This window comes from Labeo rohita, chromosome 17 (assembly GCF_022985175.1).
Source record: "Labeo rohita strain BAU-BD-2019 chromosome 17, IGBB_LRoh.1.0, whole genome shotgun sequence".
NCBI classification, from domain to species: Eukaryota; Metazoa; Chordata; class Actinopteri; order Cypriniformes; family Cyprinidae; genus Labeo; species Labeo rohita.
In genome coordinates this window covers 7,168,603-7,186,304 of record NC_066885.1, presented here as the reverse complement: position 1 = coordinate 7,186,304, position 17,702 = coordinate 7,168,603, and the positions used below count along the sequence as shown (strand labels likewise).

At 37.0% G+C, this 17,702-nt stretch overlaps 1 protein-coding gene across 1 annotated transcript in view; it reads right to left on the bottom strand.

The window, feature by feature from the left end:
- Positions 1–17,702, bottom strand: part of kif26ba (kinesin family member 26Ba) — a 123,091-nt gene that overhangs the window by 2,277 nt on the left and 103,112 nt on the right. The window contains exons 8-14 of the mRNA XM_051133015.1: positions 14,182–14,444; positions 11,617–11,800; positions 10,212–10,371; positions 8,356–8,527; positions 4,864–8,254; positions 1,986–2,188; positions 1,757–1,907 (exon numbers count right to left, since the gene is read on the bottom strand). Coding sequence (XP_050988972.1) covers positions 1,757–1,907; positions 1,986–2,188; positions 4,864–8,254; positions 8,356–8,527; positions 10,212–10,371; positions 11,617–11,800; positions 14,182–14,444 — 4,524 coding nt within the window. The remainder of the gene's footprint in view (positions 1–1,756; positions 1,908–1,985; positions 2,189–4,863; positions 8,255–8,355; positions 8,528–10,211; positions 10,372–11,616; positions 11,801–14,181; positions 14,445–17,702) is intronic.

Sequence of the window (17,702 nt, the reverse complement as noted above, 5' to 3'; positions counted from 1 at the left end):
GAAAAACTATTGTTATATAAACAAACAGAAACTTGAAGGTCACAGCAACTCGTCAAAATAAAAGTTCGCTTTAACTTGAAGAAACTGTGACAGATATATAGTACTTATATTATTATTATTAAAACATTATTTTTTAAAGCAATATTTACCAGATAAATTATTTGTCAGAATTTCTTTACCAGAAAAATGTAAATACACAACTCTATTTCTGAAAAAAAAAAATTAAAGGAAAAAAAAAATCAATTACCTAGAAATAATTTTGATTATTAAAATTTAATGAACCCATTAAAATGGTATGCAGAAAATCAGTGGAATGCACAGATTTTGGTAAAAATAAAACTGAAGTTAAAAAAACTAGAACGTTTTTCGCAGGGCCTTAAAAATTTTATTTTTAAACTTTTAATAAATCACTGTTAAATTGTGTAAATTTTCTGATTTCAATTAATTAGACATGCTTTTTGATTAATATTTTTAATTAAACCATTTAAACAGTCTAGAAAAATTAAAACGGAAAAAACAGAATGAAGGAAAAATTAAAACTGAAACAATGGAATTTAGAAAAAAAAATTGAATTTGAGAAAAAATAAAACTGATTTAATAGGGCCTTACAAATTTCATTTTTGTTAAACTTTTAATAAATTGCTGTTAAATTGTGTATGTTTCACGATTTCAAATAATTAGACATGCCTTTGATGAATATTTTTAATTTAACCAATGAAACAGAGTCCAGAAAAAATTTAAATGAAAAAAACAGAATTTGGAAAAAAAAAAAAACATTTCATAGGACTTTAAAAATTCTGTTAAATTGTGTATGTTTCATGAATTAGACATGCTTTTTTATACATGTTTTTAATTTAACCATTAATGCAGAGTCTAGAAAAATTCAAATGGAAAAATGGAATCAAGAAAAATTAAAAAAAAAAAAAAAAAAAAAGAACAGAATTTGATTAAAAAAAAAGGATTTCGTAGGGCCTTAAAATGTAATTTTTGTTAAACTTTTAATAAACTGCTGTTAAATGTTTAAGTTTCATGATTTCAATTAATTAGACATGCTTTTTTATTAATATTTGTATTGTAACCATTAAAACAGAGTCTAGAAAAAAAAAAACAGAATCCAGAAAAATTATAATGGGGAAAAATTATACAGAATCTGGGGGGAAGATTTCATAGGGCCTTAAAAATTTCATTTTTGTTTAGCATTTAATAAACTGCTGTTAAATTGTGCGAGTTTCATATTTCAATTAGACTTGTTTATTAATATTCAATTATGATTTTTTTTTTAAAAGATTTATTTTTTGGGCATTTTTGTCTTTATTGTATAGGACAGATCAGATATGACAGGAAGTGAAGTGGGAGAGAGAGAGGGGGGCGGGATCGGAAAAGGTCCCAGAGTCAAGATTCGAACACGTAAAGCCCGTAGCGCAAAGGCGCTGTATGTCAGCATGCTGCCCACAAGGCTATCGGCGCCGACCAATTATGATTTTTTATTAATATTTTAAATTTACCATTAAAAGAGTCTAGAAAAATTACAATGGGAAAAAAAACGGAATGCAGAAAAATTAAAATTTGGATCAGAATTTGGAAAAAAATAAAATGGAATTTGGGGGAAAACGGCAATAAATAAATAAAACAGTTTTTAAAAAATAAAACAGATTTCACAGAGCCTTAATAATGATATTTTTAAAAATAAAATGGATTTCATAGGGCTCTAGAAACAGTAACATTGATATCAACTCAAAGTGTGCCAATGACTTACATTCAGTGGTCCATTTCTCTGGCTCCAACATTAGATGTTGCTTAGTTTGCTCCAGTTCTTTCTTCAGCCAATCGTACTTGGCCCGCACCTCTGAGATTCTCTGTTGCCGATGCTCTAAAATCTTTAGTTTGGCACTAAAGTATACCACTTCCTGAGGGCACAACAATAATAAATGAGAGCGCAGTCAAGGGAACTGTTGTAAAAACACTCTCCAACTGCTCACTCTTACCTTGTTGCCTACGGTTCGCCTCCTCTGTAGACGCTCAACATCATCAATCTCATAAACCTTAATCTCAAAAGGTTCAGCTAAACCTCTCTGGGTGGGCCGGAGGGGACCGTCCACCCAGCGTACCCCTGGACTGATGACCGGCTTTCTCACGGGAGAGGAGGTGTCTAAGGTGAGGTTAGGGATTAGACGGCGTCTCTGGGACCCTAGGAATAAATCAATGTTGAGTTGTTTTGTAATTAAACAACGAAAACACAAAGAAGCGTCAAAGTGTGTGACAATGCTAAGCCAAAGTTTAACCTACATAGAGCTGCACTCCTAGCAATTCGATGCAGCCGTGTAATGAAAAAAAAGCAGTGAGATAATAGCAGGACAGTATCTTATCTGACCACTCTGGAGGAACGAAGTCTACAATGATGAATTTGCCAGAAGTGGTTTCCCGATTTGCATAGAAATTGACAGTTCCAGGTCTGCTGATAAGTTATCTGATTTGGATCCAAGGAACAAGGTAATATTAATGTGTTTCAGCTTGTCATTTGGTCTGGAAACAGCACCAAAAAGGTCAACCTTTTAGTCTCGGAGAGAGAGAGTGCTCTGAATTCAGGAGAACGTTGGCGGTTGGCGGTTGATGTAAATTGTGATGTAAAACTGTGGTTATGCTTTTATATCTTTGCAAAGACCTTTTCAAATAAGGTATTCGCAGCCTGATTACAATACTATGTTTATTTGCGGTTTAACGTGTACTGGTCTAGCTTTTGTGTGTGTTGTTCCAGAGCCAGGATTTAAATTTTCAGTTTTCCCACCATGCAAAGATTTGCGGTGGCGAGAAATAGAGTGAAATTCTTTGCCTGAGGAAACGGGAGAGGAGGTGTGTATTCAGGAATTTAGGCAGCACTAAATATTGAAAGACCACCCACAGATACGTTTGGCAACTGCTATCAGTCGGTATCATAACAGATCATCCAAGCATGTACAGGGGAGTAGAGCTGTTTAAAAAGTTTTGTTGCTTCCAACTATAATCTGGAATGAGTCCTGACAGCTTCGTAGTACAATAAATTTTCTTGAGCACAGTTCATTTGGGATTACATAAATTGTGCTGAGATCTTTGTATTGTTGAAATGCAGATGGGTTCCATGATGAGCCATTGAATACGCTTGCCAGACTTCAGAAGCAGACTATACACATAAAAGTAAAAAAAATAAATAAATATTTGTGTGTGTGTGTATATATATATATATATATATATATATATATATATACACACACATATGATAAGCCCCGTCTAGGGTGAAGTAGGGTGTTAGAGTATAACCTATAATTTTCATTTCAAGGTCACTACTTTAAATTTAAAGGTATCATAACAGGAGTGGAAGGGCAGTTTTTAAGCACATTTCATAAATGAATTGTATTCTTAGGCACAGTATAAAAAACTTAAATGAGATATTTGAAAAAGAACTCAAATATCATTAAGTAAAAAAGTTAATTATATTCAATTATACTCAGAATTTAATTTGCATTTAACTCATCTAAGTGCACACACACACACCATGCTCACACACCCGAAACAGTAGGCCGCCATATTGCTGCGGCACCCAGGGAGCAGTTGGGGGTTCAGTGCTTTGCTCAAGGGTCTCACCTCAGTCAGGTCCCTGCCGGACCTGAGACCCACAACCTTCAGATTACAAGTTAGACTCTCTAACCATTAGGGCACAATTGCCCCCTAATTAGTGAACACTTATAGATACTCCAAGTTTTGAATTCTGGCACCTATTTAACTGGCAGCATTCCTCTAATTTTCAATGAGATTGCAAGATGACGGGCCACTCTATAGTGTCTGAAACTCTTGGTCATTCCAAATCTGTGATTTCTCGAATACTGCAGGTTTACAATGATACTAATTCATCTAATTTTCAGTCCCCCAAAAAGGCTGGTTGTCCATGTAAGACAAATGCATGGAAAGATAGGATAATGCAGAGACTCTCAGTGGGGAATTGGTTCAACACTGCAGCTGGAATTGCTTGCCAGTTCGGCAATGATCAGGGTAAGGATCTGTCTCTGCATGTTTAAGAGAAGTCATACTAAAAGCACTCCCTGCAGTGACCAAGTATGTTGGAGTATGTATGTGTGGACAGAGGTGAACTGGCCAAAAGTTCACTTCAGTGACAAGACCAAGTTCAGTTTATTTGGAAACATTTTGTTTGGCGTCAAACTGAGGAAAGATTGAAGGCCAAATGCGTAAAGAAGTCAGTGAAAGGTGGAGGAGGAAGTGTCATGGTTTTGGAATGTTTTCTGCAGCAGGAGTTGGGCCTCTTATATAGCTACATGGCAGGGTGAATGCAAATGTTTATCAGAACCTCCTTCAGCAACATGCGGTTTATTCCCTGCAAGCATCTCCCAATCACCCTACAATTTTCATGCAAGACAATGCCCCCTTCACACTGCAAAGCAGTTCCTTCAAGCCAAGAACACTGAAATAATGAAATGGCCAGGCCAGAGTCCTGATCTAAGTTATGGCTAAGAAACCCACTACAGTTACCAAATTATGGAAGAGATTGGAAGAAGAGCGGACCAGGATAACACCAGCACAGTCTGAGAAACTACTGTCCTGCAGCCACAGATGTGCGGAAGTCATTCAAAGCAAGAGCCTCTACACTTCCTACTAATTTCTGACAGCTGTAGCACTCCAAAATATTCTTTTGTGCTACAGTGATTACTGTTCTCTAATTTTGTTCACTGTGTTTCCCACTAAATAAAGGTTTGTTGAAATGCCTTAGATATTTTGTCAAACATGTTAGTAGAACAGTGGTATACCTACAGCTAATATTCCTTCAAATTTTGAGTGAAGAAGGTTTACAATCTTTCAGAAATTATATTTGCTTACCTGTATTACTTCTTTTCTTTGAGTTCTTGAGGCTCCTGCGACCGCTGACAGAACTGCTGTTTTCACTCATTGAGTCCTGAGCAGACGATGTGCTTCCTGTGGCCTCACTGTCTCGTATCATACTCTCATAGCCACTGCTGCCACCACTGTGGTAGAACAAAGCAGTCTTTCCCATGGCTGGAGGAAGCTCTCCGCTGAGCACACTGCTGTTATCACTGGCGTGTCCGCTACTGCAACGGTGAGGCCTTCTTGGGGCGGTGATCTTACTGTAAGGTGAGGGCAAAGTATGGACCACTGGCCTTTCTTCTCCTTGGACTGCTGCTGCTCCTCTCTCTTCTGTGTCTGAAGCCCCTCGTCCTTGGGCAGCACGAGTGCTGGCGCTACCTTGTAGGAGCTCAGAGATTCGTCCGTTGACTGCTCTTAAAGGTAGCTTAGAAGCTAACCCTGTCCCCCGGCTGCGACTTAGGGACTGGGTTGACCATGAATTTTGGTTTTGGTTCTTTCCGTTGGGAGGCAAACTTGAGCTTCGGTTTACTGACTGCGGGAGGGACTTGGTGGAGAAACTTAGGGTCTTAGTGCTAGAGGTCGATAAGCTTCGAGCTTTGGGACTTGCCATAAGGAGTTTGCTTACTGCAGAGATTTTGGATTGACTTGCTTTGGGTGATTGTGGTGCATTATTGTTGCCATTTGGTCCGTTGGTGGGTGATGAGAGCAAACCACGAGTGATGCTCCTACCTGTCCTTGGCATTGTACTGTCCTTTGTAACTGCTCCTTTAGAGCCCAGAGAGGTCAGACTCTCTGCCCTCTCTAAAGAATGACAGTCATAATGTGCCCCATGGGACCGTCCTAAGGAATTGGTCCTGTTTGCCAACTGCTCAAGTTTGGCACTGAAGAGTCTGCTGCTCTCTACATTTGGTCCTTTATGTTTACCGCCCAGGTCTTCAGGTGTGCTTCCAAGGAAAGACAGATGCTGAGAATTTCCAGGATTATGCTGTGGACTTGCTCGATTCCTCTGGTCAAGGCTAGACTTCCTTACAGGTGGCAATGGTGGGATTCCTTTCTGACGGGCAAAGATACCTTGCCTCCCCACTGAACTTCTTCTTTCAAGTGTGGCTCTTGGACTGCAGGGAGTGGAGGTTGTAACCCCAAGGCTTTTATACTCTCCACTCATGTAACGGTATGTGGTGTCTTCCAGATCATCCTGCTTGTTCAACCGATGCCATGCACGAGGGAGACTACCCGTCCTGAGAATGTCTGCAGAGTACACTTGAGTTATGCTTTCGGATGCATTAAAGATCATCTCGCAGCCATCCACCACCCGGTTCATGGAATCAGGGGAACATGCTGCTTCACTCGAGTTGTGCTTGTCAACTTGCCATTTCCTTTTAACAGATTCAGATGTTCTCTTCTCGGACTTGGCATCACAGACAATTTCCAAAGGCTTCGTCTCTTCACATCCCTCTCTTTTCATCCAAGGGTCGTCAAAATTGATCTCACTTGAGATTGGAACAGGTGGGGATTTGGGATCTTTGACTGGAGCAGACTTGGTTTGCAAGTCCTGCACAACCAGTGGCTTAACAGCAGCACATGGGTGAGTTGTCATATTGGTCTTAAAAGGAACATAGCCACTTGAGGTTGAGGACAGCTTGTCTAGTTGGTGTTTAGCTGTGGTTTTATCATTCACTTCAGTTTTGTTACAATCATTATCTTTGTCTGAGTTCTTTTGGTCAGTTGACTCAGTGTCTATATCTCCTTCTTCTTGAATTTCTAAAAGCCTGTCTTCAGCTATTGCCTCACCCTGTCCAAAGCACTGTTGGGCAACAAAGCTATGACATGACTGGTCACCATCACTGCCAGCACTCATTTCACTCAGCCATGAGCTGATTGAGGAACGACGGCTAGCCTGCGTGTCCCCTTCTATCTTGCTGAGAGGCAGGAATCTAGCAATGTTGACTTGTGAGATAGTGGCAGTGGTAGTGCAGGGAGCAGTGGTGTAATGTTCTAGGTCTTCACTCATGCTGCTAATGATACTAACAGGCCTTGAACCTGATGCCATGGCCTGCACCGAACAGTCACTGTTAAAGCTGATAATACTTGTTGGTCTGCCATTTTCCATCACCCCACTAATTGTCAGTTTTTCCACTAGGGTGAACACCAGTTCATCTTCTCCATTGGGTTCCAAAGGATGCTCCAGTGTAACTGTCGCTGTTGCATCCTTCGCATTTTTCTTACTGTCCAAAGGCAGCTGTGGAACATCATCACACAGTGTCTCAGCTGATCCAAGGCTATTTGTTGATGAAGATCTTTTTAGGACCTGTGGGCTCATCCCCACTGGAGAGGTTCTGGATTCGGGATTAAGCAAAGACTCTGTAGATGATTTTCTAGAGTCTTTATTGAGATTATGTGAGGAGTGAGGTGGCGTGCCAGGCATTACTCCTTTCTGGGTGTACACTTTGCAGCGTTGAGAGGGAGAGGATGGTGGTTTGTACTCTGAGGTTTTAGTAAGACTGGCAATGCCCAACCGTGGGGAGCCCATAGGACGAGACTTACTCTCACTGCTGCTCCCACCACTGATGGATTCTCTGCTGTCATGTAAACTAGAGCTCTTGGCTCTGTGAAGAGGAGTTAGTTGCCCAATACCACTGCTTCCAGTCACACTTCTGCTGCTGGAGAGTCCTGTTGAAGACTGTGTCAAGCTTTCAATAATCGACTGAGCAATCTCTGCTTCCTCAACCACCTCACGGATCTCCTCCAGTTGCTGGTCAGAGATCCTCTTGGGAGAACTGGATTGCTGACTACCTTTAACAACTTGACCATTGCCAGGCTCAAATTTGGCAGCTCTATTGGCAGGGACTTCCTCAAATGGGAATTTTGTAACCTCTTCTCTTCCATCAATGCAGTCCAGCCTCTCTTGGAGCTCTGCAAAAGTGTTGCACTTAAGACAATCTTTCTCCTTTTTACCTGGCTCAGCACCTTCCTCTGGCAAAGGCGGAAGTGGCTGGGGATGAACAGTCTGCAAAGGTTGAACAGACTGAACAGAGGCTTGAACAAGTGGGGCTACAACCTGTTGAGATGGTTGTGATGTCAAACAAGCCTTACTAAGATCTGCTTTATTTTTATGTAGGGATGGGATGATAGGAACAAACTCTGGAGGACCTTCGTTGTCTGTTAACTCTTTGTCTGAGAGGGCTGAGCCATTTGGACCAACGTAGATAACTGTGTCACATGACTGTTCGCTGCTGGAATAGTCTTCAGGGTCACTGGAGAGGTGTAGCAGGGGCATCTCTGAATCAACAACATTTCTAGAATGAATCGTTCTTAGCTGTGTTGGGCGACGCATTCTTCCTTCCTCACATGAGCTCTCACCACCAGAGGAACTGGATGTGTATTGCTACAAAAGAAAAAAAATGCAGCATTTTAAACAAATAAACATACAATGATGAATCTCTCAGTGCTAAAAGAAATTCAATAAAATGATGGACAGGGTCATACCACGCTTACTTTAGCCTTCTTCTTCTTCAGCCTAAGAACACGAGAGGCGATCTGAAGGGTGGAAAGCGTCTCTGAAAAGTTGTTGGGGGACGAGGAAATGTGGGCTATCATGGTGGTGCGACAATTCATGTTTCCCAAGGACTCTCGTAGCAGCATGGTTAGCTTGCTATCTCTATAAACAAAAAAATGCAAGAGCATTAGCTGGCAAAAAGACTGTGATGTATAACTAAATGATTAAAAGTGAAGATACGTGATTTGTAAAATGAGTTAACCCTTTCAAAATAAAATGTATTTGGAAAATTCCAGATGCATTCAAAAATCAAGGCTTTTGGAATAATAGCTTCTTTTCAATAACGCATACCTGCACCACTTCTAGCAAACAGTCTAATCGTGTAATGTAACCCTCTTTAATAATAAGAATGGATAGACCCTTTCGGGCATTTCATTAGCTGACCCTGATTCAAAAAAACCTTGGCTGCCAGACAGTCTCTTTTTACAGAGAAAGAGAAAGAGAGACTTGGATTGGCATTTCCTGTTCTGTCTGCCTTCCCCATGGCAACCATTAGAGGTGACATATAAAGCTGCTTTTCAAGGATGAGTCAGCTACCATTACGATATGCACATGTAACTGACCTATACAAGAATTTGAAGCCAAAACATTGTCACATGTGATTACAGAGATACTCTTTGCTAATTTGTTTATTGTCGGACGATGATAAAAATGGTTGGTGAAGGGTGTAGTCAATCTTAAATGGTTATTAGTGAGTGATCACAAACCTAAAACACAAATTACAGTATGAATGCATAATTTACTAACCATGATGTAACAAAAATAAAGTTATCTGAGATATGCCATTAAATAACATTCACCCTTTGGCAAAATATGTAAACACTTATAATGCTACACATATAAATGGTTTCTGGTTATTACTACTAATGTCATGAAGTGGATTAATAATGTGTCAGTCAATAATTGAACAATATCTTACATTTGACATTAAATCAGAGAGGTTAAGTCATTCAATTAGAGAAATAAAAGGCAGCTAAAATATTATTTAGCTCTAATTAAATCACTACCTGAAATTAGTGATTTGCGTAGATTTATATTCATTAATGATACATGCATATTAATTAAATTTATCTTGTGCAAATGTTGCATTTCTCCTAAAAGGCTATAAACCCTAATTATATCTCAGCTCTCCAGAGCTGTTGCGTTTCCAGCCTTAAACCCCATGATGCTTTGCAATGTAAATTCGCCATGATTAAATTAGAGAGCCATGGCATAAAAATGCAAACGTGCCTTGAGGGGGCTAAATGGAAGCGCTGCAAATTTTTAGAAAAAAGCTGTTGGAAGATGCACGGGACCTTCTCAAAACTGTCTGTTTAACGGAAATTAACACGCTGCTTAAAGAAATAAAACAGCAGTTGCAAAGAAATGGTCTGTGCGATGAATCCCAGTGAATGTGAAACTGCATCTGTCTCTATAGCTGTGTTGCTCGAGCTAATTCACTTAGCTATTACCCCTGAGGAGCGATAAAGGTTACATTCTCTCTGCAGATTCAACGTTGCATTAGAATCCACTAATAATTGCTCACATCAAAGGCTGGAAATGTCAGTTTGTATATATTATTCATATGAGGTGTGTTTGAGAAGAATTAACAGCAGTAGAGATATGAAGGCTAAACATGTTGCATCTTTAATAAGCTTAGCGAGTGGTGAATGACTACACCCATAACAGTATAATCGTTATCTTGTCGTTAAGGTTACAACATATCTGTCTGAGACTGGAAAGTCTAACCCAGTGTGTTTTGACTTAAATCATATGATATGAGCAAAGTGAAAGGTAAAAGTCTTACTTGTAAGGGATGTGCTTGCTGCCGTTGACTAAAGCCAATATGACGTTCCCCAGGGCGGACAGAGAGAGGCAGAGTCCTGTAGTGCTGTCACGGGTCTTGCTTAAAACCTTAACACAGCTGCCTAGATCGATGAGGTGCAGTCGGCTCCTGCCTCCTGACACTAAACAAAACAACCGGAGAGTCAGATTTAACAACTAAACTCTAATAGGAGTTTCTAACCTTGTTTATAACATATGATACACACTACCAGTCAAACGTTTTAGGGCAGTAAGATTTTTAATGTTTTTTAAAGTCTCTTCTGCTCACCAGGCCTGCTTTTATTTGATCTGAAGTAAAGCAAAAAGAATAAAATTTCAAAATATTTTTACTATTTAAAACAATTGTTTTCTCTTTGAAAATATTTTAAAATGTATTTTATTCCTTTGATTTAAAAGCTGAATTTTTAGCATCATTACTCAGTCACTTGATCCTTCAGAAATCATTCTAATATTCTGATTTGCTGGTTAAAAAAAATATTTTTATTATTATGTTGAAAACAGCAGAGTAGAATTTTTACAGGTTTCTTTGGTGAATAGAAAGTTCAGAAGAACAGCATTTATTTGAAATCTTTTGTAACATTAAAAATCACTTTTGATCGATTTAAAGCATCCTTTGCTAAATAAAAGTAATTTCTATAATTTCTTAAGATATTTAAATAGCTACTTAAAGTATGAAACTGGAAAAGCAATAGAATGTAAAGTAACTTTAAAAGGTATAAACAGTGTCAAAAGCCTCATGATGAGCATCTAATACTATAATGAAGTGTTATTGTAACTTAATGGTAGACTAATAGAGATAAATTGAACTTCTTAGTGAAAACGCTGAGGTTAATGAACCTATAATTCAAACGGTGACATTGTATCTCTATGTGTTTCTATTATATAAGTTAACTTGCGCCATGGAAATATCCTGAGTGGATTTCATGACTCTGCTTACACTAGCTTCATTATACACAGTTCGGAGGTAATTCGAGTTTCTCAAATACCCTAAAACTCCATGCTAACACATCTGGTTTTACTTTCTATTCACTCTAGGAAAAAGGCAGGACTCGCTTGTGCCAAACAGAACATTTTGTGCGATAAGAGAAATTAGCACTGTTCTCTAGAAATAGCTAGTTTTAGCATGACAGCTTTTAGATCAGATTGTACATCTCACATTAACAATGGCAGTTTTTTTCTGCCTGTTATCACACCCCTCTCTAAGATTATCAGCAATAGACTATTTATAAACCACACAGGCAACATTTGGAAGTATAGTGAGAAAGTTCGAAATTAACCGTGATAGAGAACAGATACTGCTGATAAGACTAGCTCTCGTTCATGTTCAATCTCTTCTGCAAATACATCTAACCCATAATGATACTCACTTCCACCCTTGCCAGTCTTTTCCATTCGATACTGGTAGATGTGCAGGGTGAAGAGCATGTGAGAGTTACGGTGCTCCTCTTCATCGTAGTCTGGTTTACTGCTGTAACGTGCAGCAATGGCAGCATCCAAAAAGAAAGCGGCCTTCTCAGCCGTAGGAGCGCGCAACTCGCTCTGATTCTGTAACTGTGTAAAAAGACAAAGGAAGCAAATGTGAATTTTATTGCATGGTTTTGTCTAAAAGAACATTTGTTTTGAGAAACAACACTGACTTCTGACGTCTGACTGTAAAAAATATAAGATTAAGTTTCTATCAAAAGTATCTATCTTTTCTTGTTTTTTTTTTTTTTTTTTTTTTGTTTACAGATTTACATTTTATCAAGTTCAAATTATTTTTTTGTTTTAGGTTTTTTTATTTTTCATTTTTTTCTATTTTTATTTTTCGATCAATTATTTCTAATTAAGTAAATATATAAAGTAAATATAAAAATATTTAAATAAATTAAAGTGTTTCTTTTTTTCTTTTTTTCATTTTCATTTTATAGACAGATAGAATTATACATTTTTTTAAATTTAGTAAATATATAAAATAAATATAAAAAAATGTTAAAATGTTATATTATATAAAATGTTTAAAATATATATATATATTCAAACATTTTATATAATATAACATTTTGCATTTTTTTATATTTATTTTATAAATATATATTTATTTTATATTTATTTAATATAGATTATTTTTATATTTATTTTATAAATATAAAAAGGAGTGATATATCGGCTATCTGCCACCTTGTTCTTTAAGATATTGGCACCAGCTACCAAAAAACTCTATATTGGTCGACCACTATTAACAATACTACAGAAAAAAAAAGAAAGCATTGAATGCTGTCAGTTCAGCTACGTCTTAATATCTAAAACGAAATTCCTGTGTTTGTTATTTGGCAATAATCATGTCAGCAGAGCCTTGGGTCTCACGTCTGAATCCGGCTCTGTGTGATAAGGCTGACTTGTCATAGGAACAGGAGAAGTGATGGCATTACAATCCATTGCTGTGAGGTATCAGTCCAAGATGAGATTAGTGCACATGTCTGAGGATTACAGAGACAGGGGTTGTCTCTGCTCGACTAATCCTCTCATCATGTATTAGCATTTTACCCAACAATGGCATCTTTATTGGAAGTTGATCACCAAGCTTGTTATTTTAAACACTGGGGGTATTCCCAGAATAAAGCAAAAAAATTGTAACAATATTGTTAAACTTTTTTTTTTTTTTCAAATTAATTATGTTACTATTTCAGAGAGAATCAGCAATGAAAAAACATGAATTTTTGGCATCATGTCAAAACGGATCTAGAAGTCTTAGTGTTTATTGTTTAACTAGTTATTAAACAGGTGTCAAAACACTTTCCCTGTCTACCATTGGTCAGGCAAACAGAAAGTCCTGCCCTATACAGTGTTGTTATTGTTAACTAAATCTGAATTAAACATCACTTTCGGGGGAAAATAAATAAATAAATAAATAAATAAATAAAAAAATTGAATAAAATAAAATTTAGTACTAAAATTAATGAAAGCCATGTAAAAATGTTAATAAATAAATAAATAAATAATAAATACAATTATTAAAACTTAAACTAAAATTAAAGTGAAAACAGAAAATATAAAAATAACAGCTAGTTCAATTTATACTACACTAGTATTTAAATAATACTAAAATAACACCAGCCTCAAACCCACAGCACTGGTTGAGACAACATTGCTTTTTTATTTTTGTTTTTTTTTAATAGTGCCACAGTCTGTACATTTTCTACGTAAATCAAAAAGGCTAATTTATAGTTGCATATTAAGATCAGATAGAAATTTAAACATTGTACAAACTACACACATTACCTTTAATGTTACTTATTTACATCATAATGAAATTGTTGAAATTAGAGATTTTTCACAATATTGTAAGTGTTTCAGTCTGGTTCTCATGAAAGCACACTGCACATAATGTAACCCATTGTATGTAACTATAAAATTCTAATAATTAATAATAGTAATAGTATTATAGCATTTTTTTTATTTTTGCATGTTTTAAAAAAGAAAATAATAAAGAAATTTTGACAATACTATTATATTTTAAAATAAAACAAGTATTAACTAAAAATTCTATTATTTTATAGTACACTTAAAATATACAAAAGCTAATTACATTTTAATTTTTTATTTTTTAATATGAATTTTCAAACTTAAAATTTTATTTTGGCGGGTTGCTGGCAAGCATATGCCTTGCTGCATTTACCTCTACATTTTATAGTCAATGAAATGTCACAGTTTTACATATTTGCTCTGAAACTGGTAGCGCATAACTAGAGTTATGCTTTCGGTTTGAATAAAAATCTTACACAGTATTACAGTTTGTTGATCTTAAAAGGTGATTAACAGCTGTCAAATGTGTCAGTGCACAAATGAGCAGTTTGAACTTTACTCAGCGCATCTTTATGTGGCACCGCTGATTATAACCCCTTACTCAACCATATACTGTGTAACTCAAGAAATTTGAACAACTGTTATACCTGCATCCCACAGATGGGGTCCTCGCAGAGGTAGACCCCTGGAGACTGACCGTCCTGCAGACTGCCTGTCGCCACCTCCGACAACAGATCTTTCAGGTTCTCGTCTTTTCCCCAGACCTCCACAGCCGACACGCGTACGGAGAAACGTGCGCCTGTCTTTTCCTTGCACTCATTGATCAGTTTGAAGAGCCAGGAGATGGCACACGGGATGATCCCTAAACTCTGCATGGAGTCGTCCTTGCCGATCATAGTGTAGGATTTGCCTGCGACGAAACCAAAAATCAAGCTGACGATGGGTTGCTTTGAACACAATCACATCTCTTGCATTATGGATGACTGGCAGGCCTTTCAAAAGCATAGAGTGGAACGGTAGAGTCAAAATGTGTTAGGTGCTAAAAGCCACAGTGTCTATTTGGCCTCAAGTGCATTACGCCAATACGTGTGGTCTATTTCACACTTTCTAATATGATATTTAGCTTGCAGACCAGCACTCTGGCATAAACCACAGTGACAGATGTCACACATGCGCTAGACAAACATATTCCAATACAATTAAAAATCCATTAAAGCTGGAAAACTGACAAGATTAGCATAATCACCCTTAGAAATATAGTTGGAAAATGTACCGTGCCTAATCACAAGTATGTTATGTCTGCCCTAAATGGGTTTTTATTTCCAGCAAAAGCCCTTGGTTTGACAGTCTGCTGACATTTGCCATATGTCTTGGTGTGGTTGAGTAAGCACATACGCCGTGTGGGCAGCACTGGGCATTAAACGTAGGTTCACCCGCAGGACCAGAACCGGAACAACAGCCTGTTGATTGGCAGCATCCCTGGATTCATTTCTGGACACTGCCCTCAAACACAGTCACTTGCATAAATACCCCCGCTGTTGACATGAAAGGGGCCACTAAACAAAGCCATATGTCACAGCACACATTCAGACCAGATTGAACTTCAAAAGATGGATTCCTCTAGTTTGGGTGGGAAACGGAAAACAGAAACAGGAATCAGAGATGATATCTGCTCAAATAGGACAAATGCGCTCATTTTGCACGGTTCGCAGCGAGTCAAACTTCACAATAGTTCATAAGCCAATCCTGCAGTGGTGAAGATGCAGCAGATTATCATTATTCATGATTTAATATGACACACAGGGGGCTGATTTTTATACTTTCAGATTTTAAGTCTAATATTTAAACACTTCTGGTGGTTTATTGATTTCACAAGGGAGCTGCAAATGGAAAAACTGGACAGACTTGTCTTAGCTTGTCAATATACACTTATGTTCTAATTTGCAATATAGTTCATTCCATTTTTTCCCTCCCAGTTGTGTTTTACTATCACTTTAGGGCTGTCAAAAGATTAATCGCATACAAAATAAAAGTTTGTGTTTATATAATATGAGTACAGTGTATATTTATTATGTATATGTAAATATATGCACATACATGTGTATACATTTAAAAAATATTTGTCTATATTTATATTTATATTTACATATAATTTAAATTATATATACATACAAATACATACATATTATATATATAAATATAACACATTTTCTTTAAAATATACATGAAAGTGTGTGTGTTTATATATACAGTACATAATAAATATGCACAGTACTCACACATATATTATGTAAACAAACTTTTATTTTGGATGAAATTAATCATGATTAGCCGTTTGCACAATTACATTTAATTACATTTGGAATTTTCATCTAATATTTAATTTTTTTATTTTAGCTACATTTCAGTGAACAAGAATAAAACCAAAATGGTTCATTTATTTTCAGTAGGTTTTAGTTTTTGTCCACAGCAATAACACTTTATTACTATGGAAGCCCATTTCCGCCACTGAATAAAAATTTTAAAAAAGGTATTTGCGACTTTTTAATCTCACAATTCTTTTTCTCCCAATTGGAAATTGCGCAATTCTCACTTTTTTTCAGAATCTCACAATTCTGAGAATTAAGTCAGAATTGTGATATAAACTCATAATTGCGAGTTATACAGGTAAAGGTATAAAGTATAAAAGTATAAAAAAAAAAAAGATAATTCCGAGAAAAATTCCGAGAAAAAGTCAGAATTGCGAGACACAAAATTGTAATCCCGAGAAAAAGTCAGAATTGCGAGATACGAACTTGCAATTCCGAGAAAAAAATCAGAATTGCAAGACAAATAATAACATTTAATTAAATGTGTTTAGAATGCATGTACTTTTTTATTATATTTATTTATTCTTATTTTTTAATGCATCTTCATTTTTTATTTTATTATTTATTTTATGTCCAGACTGTAACATATCAAACATGCTCTGTTGAAAATGGTCCTTCACATCAATTAAAGTCGCTAGCCTTTTACTTCCAGGCGGAAAATAAGATGGATGCTCCGTCGCAGATGAACTGAGAGTCAGTAATTCAATCAGACTGGATGCAGAGTGGCACGATGGGAAGGCAGAGCTCATGAGATTCGATTACTACAGCATCTCTCTTAAAAATTTTTACACACACAAATCCATTATAGGCTTCAACTTGTCCTTCAATTTTATGGTTTCTGACTTATTGCAATAAAGCATAAATAAGCCTCTGGGCTGATCAAGCAGTTTCAGGACAGGAGATAAAGCTTCATTCCACAACACTGCTAGAGTACTTTAATATTCACCATACAGCCTGTGTGGATCCTCACGACCAGCATGACATACAGGATCTAGAGGTCAGGATGTATTATGTATAATTAATATTTCGCTCTCTAGTTGACTTGAAGGTCAAAAACAAATCTCTGCATTCATTCCTGATAAATCTCAAAAGACTGCACTTATTCATGCACCATGGGTTGAGTACTGCTCAAGTTCACCGTGATTCTTTTGTTTCTTCTTTTGTACAATCACTTTTTCATGCCCGATGTCCAAGGTAATTACTTCCAAAGCACTAACAGGCCAGTCTCCGGGTTATTATGGCTAGTTAATTAGCTGTGCGCGGCTGACCAATGAAATCACCGTAGAATGCTTTTCCAATGATGCATGAGCCAGTCTTTGGTTTTCAAGTAAAGGTTAATGGAAACGAGGCATCTGAGGCATTACACGCTGTCATCTAATCACTGACCAGCAACCACAGTGGCATTTTTCCATTGTTTTCTGAGCAAACGGCTGGTTAAATTTTACACTAATCTTCCAGAAACAACAATGGACAATGATGGCAAAACAGGGTGAGATCATCTTGTAGTCCGCCATGCGTGCTATGAAACTAATTCCATCTAATTCACAGGATGTGAACGGCTGAGGATGGGGGAGGATGGTTATTTACTGAACATAAAACACATCTGAGAGATGGAGATAGAAACATTACAGTATGACATTCTGACGTTCATTACGAAGGCAAGAAAAATGTCCCACTTACAAGGTGTTAGTTTAGGGCAATTGAAGCACTTTGCTTTGTGATGGGCTGATATATTAGAGACATTAATCTTTCTGACCCCATATACATAAACATATTTGGTTACAGCGGTTTGTCTCTTA